Here is a 13,252-nt window from a genome sequence, read left to right as displayed (position 1 = left end):
GCAATTAAGATAATAGAACAAAATAGTCTCTACTGTATTAGTGTTATGATATTTTTAGAAATGTTTACCTATCATATTACTGAAAGAAGCCCTATTTCTGGACAATCTGAATAAAAGCAGGAGTCAGGAAAGCTGGGTTTTTGTTTTAGTTCTGATGGTGAGTGTGGGCCTTTTCTTCTCTATGTAAATGTGTTAAGACAACATGCTCACTAAGTATTTTTTTTTTTTTTTTTGCTTTGATAATTTATAGGTCTAGAAGGGAGTTTCATTGATTCCAATTTAATTCAATCTTAAACTCAATTACTGGAATTCTTCTTCCACTGTCCCTTTCAGGTATGATATTTTGATTTTTTTGTTGTGGGTGATGGCCATGATTGAAAGCCCTTTCCCCACTTACTCCCAAATATGTTTGCTATAAGTGTTTTTAATCATCACTCATTTCCCAGTAATCAGTCTTTTTTTACATTACAATTATAAAGAAATCTATTATTAGCTATTGTTTTTAACTTTTTTTACCTAGTTGCTAAGAATAATGTGTTATAACACGAAGCCAAAACACTTACCTTCTCAGGTTGGAGGTGGGTAAGCAGCCTTTTCAGCTACTGCTTTTGCTGATCCTCCATGGAATTTGCATATTTCCATAGTATTGAGATCCCCTCTGCCTAACACTGAGAATGCCTTGGGGAGTTTCTTATGCTAGACCCAGATGCAAAAAATATCTATCTATCACTCTAAGAATATAGACTTCTATATGTCTCCTTTCTTTAAGGCTCTCTAATGTTTTCAGAACTTTTTTCTATGAGTAAGAGACAGAAAACCTTTTTTTTTTTTTCAAACCACTAAACTTTCTTGAATTTGGCTATTGTCAAGGATAACTTTATCTAACTAAAGATATTCAGAAATGTTTTATCCACAGTGTTGCTAAATAAAGTTTATTGATTTATAAAAAGAGGAGGTTGAAGTTAATGAACTTTTAAGTTGCTTTCCAGCTTTAACAATCTATAGATCTATGAAAATCAGTAAATCATTTGTTGAAGTTCAAATTGATAAACACATTATATTAGATTGCTTATTTATCTCACAAAATATCAAACCAAAATAAGATATACCTATTATGATTATCTAAAAAGGATATCATTATATTTTGTTTTGCTAATGTGAATTAACATCAGCATAAAGACTATTATAAGTTTATTAACATTCTGCTAATTAACCAACTTGTGGAAACACCAAAAATGATTGTTGAAAGTTGTCCTAGGATAATGTAGTACTTGTGAAAGGAAAACATGGAAGGATTTGAGAGTGTATTCTGAAAGTAAATGACTAAATTTTATGCATGTATGACAAATCATATTACTTTTGGGAGGATGAAGATTTGACAATTACCATTTGAACAACTATTAAAAGGCAGAATATCTTTAAAAATAGTAAAATTATTCTCAAAGTACTTTAGCAATTAGGTGTTGGTTTTAGGAAAACTGATGCTAATAAAGTGATATTTAATTATATTGTCAAAAGAATAATCCATAATTAAATTTGCAAACATTTATTAAGCACATATTATTTATTAGGTTCTATGTTAGGAACAGAAAGACAAAATGAAAAAAGATCTTTCCTTCTTCAGAAAGCTTACATTCTATTAGAGTGAAGCTAGCACATAGGTAAATAAATATAAAAAATATAGGGTTTTTTTTGGAGAGGGAGTAAGGAGTAAAGAGACAATAATCATCATATTAATCAATATTTCATTGTTATATAATTGCACAGGACAGATACCTGTGAGGAAAATAAGGATTTGGAGACCAAAAGTTATATATCCATAGTCTTCACAAAGGAATAATACTTAAGATAATCCAGTTCTTGTTGGTAGGCAGAGAAATATGACAGTAATTTCGCAAGACAAACATACATTCATGATATATAAGCTGCAGATACTTAGTACACAAGAAGCGCCACATTTTACATTGTGAAAGCTTGAGAAAAACCTTGTTGACAAATATTTATATATCATTTATGCTATACAGGGCATCACATTGTGGATTCTACTTCTCAGTCCATGATCTCTCCCATTTTGAAAAGCCTTTTTATCTTTTTCTGATCATGCATAAATTAGTGCAAATAGACAACCCTTACCAAAGTTACTTTAATACTAAATCACAGTTATTCAATAAAGTTTCTACACTGTTAGAAGCATCAACAACATGTTTTGGTTTTTTTGTTTGTCTGTATGTCCACTTTTATATATGGTAACCAATTGTTTTCAAAATGGAATTCCTATTTTCTTTTTTCCCTGTCAGTTTTGTCTGTGTCTTCCTTTTCTTTTTGGTCTGTTTCATGTTTCTCTCTATTCAAAGATATGGGACTGGAAGAAGGGCTCAGATCACGTACTTTCTCTAGAGATGAATTCTCATTAACATTATCAAATACTATGTTTTCTTTAACAGCCAGCTTCTCCCTTTCTTCACTTTTGACATTATATATGCTTAACACATTTTGCTTTAAGCGGAAAAGTCGAAAAGCACGCTGAATAACAAGAGCTGATACCTCCTCTTGTTTTCGTTTTAGAGTAGTTGTAACTGGTTCATAAGAAATTTCAAAAATACAAGATGATAGAAACTGCTTACGCATTGGTAAATGGAGACAGTCAAACTCTGTGTTTTCTCCCATAGCATACTTTATAAAAGCAATTAAGACATCAGTACAGAAAACTCGATCACCTTTGACCATGGGCAGATCCATGGCTGTGAGCTGAATTTTGTTTGGTTTTGCTATAAGAAGAGGTGGATCCAGTGAAGCAGCAAATTCAGAAAGCTGACTGCAGTGTATGAAATGGGTACAACTGGGATCAAAATGCTTCCAAACCTCATAAAAATTGTCAAAAGCATCCTCACTCAGAGCGTGAGCATTTTCTTCAGTTACAACACTGCAAATCTCCAAGATAACAACAACAAACATGTTTACAAGTACCAGAAAGGATATAATAATATAACTCACAAAATATAAAATCCCCAAGGAGGGATTTCCACAATCTCCTTTAACAGAACTTCCTGGGTGAATTTTTTCAGGGTCACAGTCTGGTGGGCCTGTGTTAAGAATTGGTTCTAGCAGGCCATCCCAACCAGCAAATGTGGTAATTTGGAAGAGACAAAGTATACTATTGCTAAAGGTTTCAAAGTTGAACATATCATTAATTCCTACATCTTTTTTAACATAGGCAAAGTGAGACATCCCAAGGATAGCATAGATAAACATAATTAAGAGAAGCAAAAGCACAATATTCAACAAAGTAGGAAGGGACAGCATCAGAGCATGAATTAACACACCTATGCTCTTGGTTCCTTTAATGAAATTCAGAATTCGTCCACACCTGATGAGACGAATTACTTGCATCTGGGCATAGGTCAGGAAATATTTGTCTGTCAAATGCGGTTGTAATACAACTGTAGAAAAATATGAAAAGGAACATGTTTAAGTATCCAGCATGAGTTCATAAATCTTGGATTTGATTTTCTTCTCTTGCTTCTTTGAGAAGTAATTCAGGCCACTATTCATAATCCTTTTTAGCTACCTTGGATAAAGGTGGGATCCAAAAAGGCAAATAGAAATAGAACTTGCTTGCTTTTCTAAACTTTTCAAAGACAATAGAGTCAGATAATGACTGAAGAGAAGGAATACCATTAAGAGTGGTAGATTTCTGCTAGAGTTGAAAAACAGGTATAAAGAAGTGGGAGGAACAAATCCAGATACCAGATTTGAAAGGTGGAAAGAATTTCTAGTAACTTTTAAGTCAGACTTGCCTCTCAAAACAACCCATTCTATTTTTGGGTAGCTTTATTAATTTTTTTTGGGGGGGAAAGTGTGTGTGTGTGTGTGTGTGTGTGTGTGTGTGTGTGTGTATGTGACAACAAGTTTAAATCTCTTTCTGCAACTTCATTTCATTATTCCTAATTCTGAATTGTGGGGCCAAAGAGAACAAATCTTATCCTTCTTTTGTATGATTATCCTTAAAATAGGTGAAGAAAGCTGCCTATATCTCATGAGTCTCCTATGCCAATTTCCTTTACCTGATATTTGAAGTTCAAAGTCCTTCACCATTATTAAGGTTGCTCTCTTCTGGGCTTCTTCCCATTTATTAATGGGAACCACGAATCCCATTACTTCAGATGATGTTGGATAAAGACATTACAGTGAACTATTATCTTCCTCCTAGAGTATATGTCTTTTAACATAATCTAACATTACAGTTATTTTGGTTTCCACATATCACTGCTGATTCATATTGAACTTATAGTCTACTAAAACCCTAACAATTCTAGAACAATGACTATATTATATCTTCTTCATTTTACACATATAAAAGTTTTTTTTAACTCTAGTGAAAGATTTTACATTTATTTACACTGAATTTTGTGTCATCTTGTGTATTGGGTATCATTCTTCCTAAATTTATATTAACTGAAAGTTTGATGAACATAGCATTTATATCTTTTTCAAGTCACAGACAAAATATTAATTAGGATGGGGCCAAGCATGGACATCTAATGTTCTCTCCTGCAGTATTCTTATTCTTCTGATAGTGAATAATTAACCAACTCTTTAAGTTTGGCTATCCCAAACTGGGACATTGATGCATTGTTGCTGGAATTGTGAATGGATTCAACCATTCTGGAGAGCAATTTGCAACTATGCTCAAAAAGTTATCAAACTGTGCATAACCTTTGACCCAGCAGAATTACTACTGGACTTTATCCCAAAGAGATATTAAAGGAGGTAAAGGGACTCATATATGCAAATATGTTTGTGGCAGCCCTTTTTGTAGTGGCTAGAAACTGGAAACTGAATGGATGCCCATCAATTGGAGAATGGCTGAATAAATTATGGTATATGAATATTATAGAAGGTTATTGTTCTGTAAGAAATGACCAATAGAATGATTTCAGAGATGCCAGAGAGATTTACATGAACTGATGCTAAGTGAAATGAGCAGAACTAGGAGATCATTATACACTTCAACAACAGAAGTGGCTATCTTCAACAATGAAAGGATCAAAATCAGTTCCAATTGGTCAGTAATGAACAGAATCAATTACATCCAGCAAAACAACACTGGAAAATGAGTGTGGACCACAACATAGCATTTCTACTCTTTCTGTGATTGTTTGCTTGCATTTCTGTTTTTCTTCTCAGGTCATTTTTACCTTCTTTCTAAAGCTGCTTTTTCTTGTGCACCAAGATAACTGCATAAATATGTATACATATATTGTATTTAACTTATACTTCAACATATTTAACATGTATGGGACTATCTGCCATCTAGGGGAGGGGATGGAGAGAAGGAGGGGAAACATTGGAACAGAAGTTTTTGCAAGTGTCAGTGTTACAAAATTACCCATGCATATGTTTTGTCAATTAAAAAAACTATAATAATAAAAAAGCTTGGCTAGCCAAGCAGTTCTAAATTAAAACTTATTGTATTCTCAAATCTATATTCTCTTTCTATCTTCAGTATAAGACTAATATGAGATACTTTACCAAAACCTTAGTTTAAATCTAGGTAAAGTACATTCACACTATTCCTCTTTTCTACTAGTGTAGTAATGCTATCAAAAAATGAAGTGAGGTTAGTCTGACATGAACTATTTTGAATAAATTCATGATGGATCTTTGTAATGACTGCTTCCTTCTCTAGCTGTTTATCAAGGATCTTGTCAATCAATCACCCTATTATTTGTCTTAAAATCAAGGTGAAAATAAAAATCCATGGCCTATTGTGGAAAACTATATTCTGCCCCTCTCTTATTATTGAGACATCTTTGTCCTTCTCCAGCCTTGTGTTAGAAGGAAAGTGCCAGACTTGCAATCAAGATAATATGATTTCAAATTGAGTATTATGACCAAAACTAGCTATTTCACCAAGATTAAGTCATTCAACCTCTATTATACTCATTTTCCTTTTATGCAAAATAAAGGATTAGAAGAAAGGGAATAGATAGTTTCTGAAGTCCAGTTATCAGTTTATAATCCTGTATTTTTTGTTTCCTATAATCTTTCAAGTATTGACAGTCACATAACAATCACATCTGCCAGATGTTTCAGTACACAAGGATGCAGCTCATTTGGGCAATGAAAATGGATAGGCAGATGTTTTCTTATTATCTCTTCATGTCTTTGATATCACTTCCTGGTTAATCAGTTTGGTTCTATAATTTCTGCTATAAAGATTATATTATTTTCAGAGAAAACTATTAAGTAAGTAGTCCTTTTGTTTCCAGGTATCATCATTTTATTGGCTTCAAAGATGGAAAGAGTGATGGCAGGAAAGAAGGTGGAGGGAGGAAGGGAGAAGGAGAGAAAGTGAGAGAGAGAGAGAGAGCATGATAGAAACAGACAGACAGAGATAGAGATTGAGACAGAAAGACTCAGAGAAAGACACATACAGAGAGACACAAACACAGAGAAAAGGAGAGAAAGCAAGAGAGGGAAAGTTTCAAATGCTGTATTGATAATTAAAGTTCTTGATCATTATTACTTTATCATACTTCTATGCCAGGCTTGTGATCCATTTCCCTAAATTCTCATCTATATCTTCTTCCCATCTAGAAACATTATAATATAATATACTGCAATGATACAATCATTTGTTTCTTTCCATGACTGACCTTTACCAAATATTGTTATGTTTTTTCTTGTGTTTCAACATATTTTATTAATATACAACTTTCCCGCCTTGATTTATTCATTCCATGTGGAATAAGATACACATATCCAGAGTTTAATCCAAGTACAGGTTCTAGTCTACTAAGTCTCAGAAATAACCATGAAGTCAGATTTGCCCTCCTTTATTTGGATCTCTAGGTCCTCATTTGTTGCTTCTTCTCTGATCAATTTATGAACAGATCTTTGAATCTGTTAGTTTTACTACTGGCCCTTTCAGTAAATGTCTATCCTTCTTTAAAAAAAAAAACACCTCCATATAATGTCTAAATTTGGGACTATATATAGTCAGACTTCTATAACTGCCACCATTAGTATGAGAACTTTTCATTTGATTTTCGGCAGTTATTATATTACTAGCCTTTTACAAATGATATATTGCATTTCTGGGCAGGAATCAATCAATTTAAAATTTCAAGCATAATCAATTTATTAGACATCTTATCAGTTTAGCCAATACCACATTTTTACTTAGCTATTTGTTTTACAACTATTTTCTCTTATTCATTCAGTACCTTTGATGAAAGACAATGACAAAAACTGAAACTGTATGCCTCTTTGGCCATCAATTTCTTGTCCCAGTATTCAGAATCACTGATAATACTCAAGAAATTCTTCTAGAACTGTCATTTTGAGCCAAGTGAATTATTAAGTATGCGTAGTTGTTATCAATTTTGTTCTTTATCATGTTTTGGCCACATGCTCTAGGTATACAAAAGATGTTTCTTTTACTTTTTTTCTAGACCTTACATGAATGATGGTTGAATTTTAATAGATGGAAATAAAGAAATGTGAATCTGGGATAAAATACATGGCATATTGAAGATATAAAGACATAAGATATCTTTATGCAGAGAGGAAACAGAAAGTCCATCCAGTTTGAGCCTAAAGGTTTGTGTTGGAGTTAGTGAAATATAAAATTTAAAAAAAATTATATAGGATGCAGATGATAAAAGATGGTGTGATCTCTAAATAAGTACTTAATAAATTTGCATATACTATTCTGTTTTGTGGAAGATTGGCAGAGTATTCAAAGTATGACATCATGATTTTTATTTAACTAAAGCTAATAAAGTAGTGGTATTCTTTAACATCCTTCATGAATATTAGGCCTAGACATGTGACAGAAAGAAATTACATTTGGCTTCTACATAATTTTTACTGCTGTCATTTATACTCTTCTTAAAACTTAACTTCTGCCTTCCCTCAAAGTGCTCTATAATCCAATGACACTGTCCTTTTAAATGTTTCTCAAAGAAGATGGCTCTCTATTCTTGCCATTTTCTCTAGCTGTTTTTATGACTAGAATGCTCTCCTTCCTCATTTCCACCTATTGGGATTCCTAGATTCCTTAAATCCTGAAGCTTATCCCAATTCCTGTTATTTCTAGTGCTTTCTCTCAGTTGATTATTTCTAATTTATTCTCTATATACCTTGTTTTCCACATAGTTTTTTTTTTGAATACTGTCTCTTCCATTAGACTGTAAGGTCTTTGATATCAGGAACTGTTTACTGCCTTTATTTTTATCCCTAGAGTTTACCACAGGATCTGTAATATATTAGGTTGAATCTATGCAACATAAACATAGAATTCAATACCCAAGTTCTAAAATGGAGGATCCTGAATACTGACACATAGAAATATGGAATTTTAAATGAGAGAATTAGAAAGGAAATAAGAGATCATACAGGACAGTCTGAATCTTAAGAAGAATTTTCTCTATAGTATTCAGTTATAATCATAACACATATATTAAATTCAGTGCTTGTGATACAAAGATAAAAATGATTAATCATTAAAAAGTGGTTATCCAGTCTTTATCTGAAAAGTTGAGGGGAGCCTTCTACCTTCTAAGAAGCTCATTACATTTGTGATAGCTTTAATTGTAAGCAGGTTTTTCCTTATATAAAGACCAAATCTTTCCCAGAGCTCCCACTGTTGTTCCTGCTTCTATTGTCCTGAACTAAGTAGAATAAGTTTTAATATCTCTTATACAAAGAATCTTAACAATTAGTTGATTTCATATCTCTTCAGTATTTTTTTCTTTCTCTCTTTTTAGAATAAACATCTTCAATTAATCCTCCAGGCAATACTCATTTATCATGATCTCTTGGATGTTTGCCCTGTACTCACCCATTTATTAATATGGTTACCATTATCTTTCTTGAACTTTGGAACCAGAATTGAACACAGTCCTCCATATATGATTCAATCAAGATAAAGTACAGCAAGACTTTCTTTCTCTTTCTCTGTGTTTGTCTCTTTATCACACACACACACACATACACACACACACACACACACACACACACACACACACAAAATGTGTTTTCAGGGATAGCTATAATTTTGTTTGTTTATGTCAAACTTTTGATTCAAGTTGAACTTGAACTCCACTAAATCCTTGAAACTTTTTATGATGAACTATTATCTATTTTACATTTGTGAGGTAAGTTCATTTGAATCCAAGCATCAGTCTTTACATTTTTCTATTCAATTTTATCTTATTGTATTTGGTCCATCCCACTCACTCATACAGTTGAATGAGAAGTAATAGAATTCTGTTACACTGTGCTTGAAATTACCCAAATTATTGTCCTCACTCAAGCCTCAGTCCTGTAATTTATACAGCAATTTTGCTGTAAAAATTTTCTTCAGGCATGCTAAATAAATACAAATTTCTGTCTTTATTCTCATATTAGAAAATATTAGTATTTAAGAATATATCAAATAATTAAGCTCATTTATTCCAGCAGTTCCTTTTTAATAATAGAAATAAAATAGAGATGGTATAAATATTTTTAATTTCAAAATATAATTATAAATTTTTGTTTTAATTGGTGTGCCTGGAATTAATTAACTACCTTCAAAGGAGACAAGTAATATTTAAGAATGACTACAGCTCTGTTGCCAGCATGGAAACTGGCACATATGCATACTTTTCTTCTCTATCTCTACACGAGAGGTTCCTTTACTGATAACTTTTACTGATTTAGTTATTGTTCTCCTACTTTTGCCTCAGAACTTAAGGCACAGATCAACATGAGACTTTTGTGACACATTTCTCCCCCACCCCTGCCAAATAATCTTTTTCCTTCAAAACTATTGATATTTTGAAAAAAGTTTTAAAAAATATTAAGGTCTTTCCTGCCTGATTTAAGAACAGTCTAAAATGACACATGATAAGCAAACATCCTTACCCATAATGGAGAGATGGAGCACCAGGAAATCAAAGATGTTCCAGCCTATGGTAAAGTAGTATTGGCGGAGGCCGATGAGTTTGAGCACACATTCTCCCGCAAAGAAGCCAATGAACACCAGGTTGATTTGATACAAAATGTTTCTTGTATAGGCATCCTGATTATCTGTTTCCACCATCATGGTCACCATGTTAAGACAGATGAGTAGTACAATGATGATCTCAGAGGCATCTTTGTTGACTAGATCAAATACACATCCCTGAAATTTGTTCTGCGATAATGGAGTGAATATCAAAATATAATTAACATCATTAGACTCACAAATATTCATTTAATTAAACTATAATTACATGTTTTAACCCATTTGATTAGATTCAAGAAAATTTAGAGACTCACATGTAAGGCACATGAGAAATATAAAGTAGTAATAGATGATTTATCTTGTTTTTTCTTTCAATTTCTTCATCAAGTTGTTAATGATCTGTAAATAGATCTAAATGCACTACTGAATTCCTTGAAGGAAATTGGTATTGTCTTTTCCCCAGTGTTTCATAATATACACAATACCATACTAATTTTCTTTGCAAATTTTACTTTCTTTATATTGGAGCTATTAAACAAAAATATTTGTATCAAAATGTATTCTCCATAGCAATCCTCATATATATTTTGACTCACTAATTCCTTAATGCATCTAGCACTGAGCCATATTTATAAAAATAATATACTGTTTTGTAAAACAATATGTTTAAAATTCATTTAAAATATTGAGCTATTAAATTGCCTAGAGCTTGAATATCATATTCACAATTTAATAAAAATCAGCAATCAGATTTCTTCTACTAGGTATACTGCATTCTGTTGGGTTCTAGGAGCCAGTTTGAAAATTTATAAATGCAAATCTCTAAGATAAGAGAACACACTTCAATATCTGTTGCAAACTCATTTCACATTACTCCAATAATACAATTTTGGAGGGAAATAATAGTGAAATACAGTGAAATAATGAAGGCATAATACTTGGAATGTCTATCAAGTCTGTCTTCTCTTAGAATAAAAATAGTTAATAGACAAATAAATTCCATACAAATAAAAAGAGATTACCCGTCCTCAATATTGCTTTACTTTTCCTGAGTTAAAATCCAACTTAGATAGCACAGTTTTAGAGCACTGGTCCTGGAATTAGAAAGATCTGACCTTTGACCCATATTAACTTTGCGATCCTGACAAGCCATTTAGCCCAAGTTTATCTTAGTTTCCTCATATATAAAATGGAGACAATAATAGAACCTATATCTCAGAGTTGGGTAAGGATTAAATGAATAATGATTGTGAAGCACTTACCATAAGCTGGCACATAGTGTAATATAAATCTTTTTTCCTTTGATTTGTCTGTAATACACTCTCCATATTACATGACAAATCATCACTTCCTTAGTGGCATCTATCTACACTTTAATCACACCAATCAGTATCCTGGGACATTAAATATTGTATTTGTGGCATACTGTTAAGTACAGTAGAATAAATTTATAATGGCCAGCCATGTGCCTTTGACAAAAATGATGGATAGTGGTATCACATTTTCTGAAATTGGATTAATTCACTTGTTGAAACCACATTTAAGTTTTAAACTTTAAATAAAGCCATTCTCCCATCTTTAGAATGCATCCATACTTTCAGATACTGTTTTATGATTTCTGAGAAGGGGAAAGGGGCTCTATCTCAATCTGTAATGATGCTTTTCCTCCTCCTCCCTTTCCTTAATGAGGGCGGGAGAGAGAGAAAAGAAAAGTGAGAGAGAGGGGGAGAGAGAGAAAGAGAAAGGATCAAAGATAAGAAGAATGCTACCATATAAATCAAAATATTCATAAAAGCACTTTTTGTGTATGTACTAAGTTGAAAATAAAATATTTTATCAGCTACATAATGGTTGATGAATGTATGAATGTAATGAACTATGAAGTGAATAGAACTAGGAAATAAATATGTGACATGGCTACAATATAACTATTTTTGTTTGTTTCAAGACAAAATTCACTGAATGGATACAAAAGGATTAAACACAGAAATGGCTGACATGAAAAAAAAGCCAGAAATTAAACTTACTGTAAAATGAGCTGGTAAACTTGAATTCAAGTCCTAGAAACTATTTCAGAATGCATTATAGTTTTTAGATGCTTTAGGAAGGGAAACAGGAACTATTAAAATGTCATGATTCTTTTTGAGCAAATCATGCCAGCATAAACTAATTCCTTCTTTTAACATAATTATTAAACTAGTAATACCTCTAGGAATACCTCTAGATAGTTCACATGGATTTCAATAAGTATTTGTTTTTTCAGGCTCTCATTCTTTCACTTAGCATTTGTCATAACTTTATGGAGAAAACATAGATATGGCACCATTATTTCCAACTTAACTGTGAGCCCTTGAGTCAAAGCTATACCAAGCTCAAAATTCTCTGGGGGAACACATTGACTCAAAATTTTTATCTTACTAATCTCCTACTGAGATGTTTATTCTTTTACTAGTCAACCAGAGAGAGAGAAATAAGTTCAAAGCAAAGAATTTAATGCAATGGCATAGTAAGAAAAGTAGCAATAAAACATTTCTCTCTTAAACCTGTGACAAATAACCTTACAAATAAATTCATAAGAGCAGTTAGAAGACCAAATGCAAATTAAAGAAATGCAGGAAGCTACAAACATGGGAAACATTTATGGATAGGAGGTAAATGCAGAAAAGCCAAATATGAATGGACCATGTTGTGGAAGAGTACTCAAACAGAGAGGCATTTCATGTTTTTTTAATGCAGTATGACTCAGTTTTTTTCCCTCTTATGTCCTCTTGCTTTCCTTGTGGATCCACTTGTTGGAGGGTTATATGCTACAAAACCATGATACTACAGATTATATTGTCCTCTTTTTACCAGTGTTTGTTTCCACAACTATTTTATATTTAAAAGTAATTTATTTTTAATACACATTGCTTTATGAATCATGTTGGGACAGAAAAACCGGAGCAAAAGGGAAAAACTATGGGAGAGAGAGAGAAAAAAAACAGAAAAAAGAAGTGAAGATAGAAAATGTTGATTTATATTCAGTCTCCATAGTTATTTTTCTGGATGCAGATAGTGTTTTATGTGCAAAGTTTATTGGTATTGCTTTGGATCACTGAACCACTGAGAAGAACCAAGTCTTTCACAGTTGATCATCACATATTCTTGCTGTTATTGTGTACAATGTATGTATTCCTGGTTATGCTTGTTTTGCTCAGCATTAGTTCATGTAAATCTTTCTAGGCCTTTCTAAAATCAGCTTGTTCATCATTTTTA

General features: G+C 32.4%; 1 protein-coding gene across 1 annotated transcript in view; it reads right to left on the bottom strand.

The window, feature by feature from the left end:
• Positions 1–1,547: 1,547 nt before the first annotated feature.
• LOC141562902 (sodium channel protein type 9 subunit alpha-like) overlaps positions 1,548–13,252 on the bottom strand; it is a 157,053-nt gene continuing 145,348 nt past the window's right edge. Inside the window, 2 exon segments of the mRNA XM_074303210.1 lie at positions 1,548–3,440; positions 9,916–10,186. Coding sequence (XP_074159311.1) covers positions 2,275–3,440; positions 9,916–10,186 — 1,437 coding nt within the window. The 3' untranslated portion in view covers positions 1,548–2,274.

Source organism: Sminthopsis crassicaudata, chromosome 3 (genome assembly GCF_048593235.1).
Source record: "Sminthopsis crassicaudata isolate SCR6 chromosome 3, ASM4859323v1, whole genome shotgun sequence".
Lineage (NCBI taxonomy): Eukaryota > Metazoa > Chordata > Mammalia > Dasyuromorphia > Dasyuridae > Sminthopsis > Sminthopsis crassicaudata.
The sequence above is the reverse complement of the archived record's forward strand: the minus strand, read 5'-3'. Positions and strand labels throughout refer to the sequence as shown.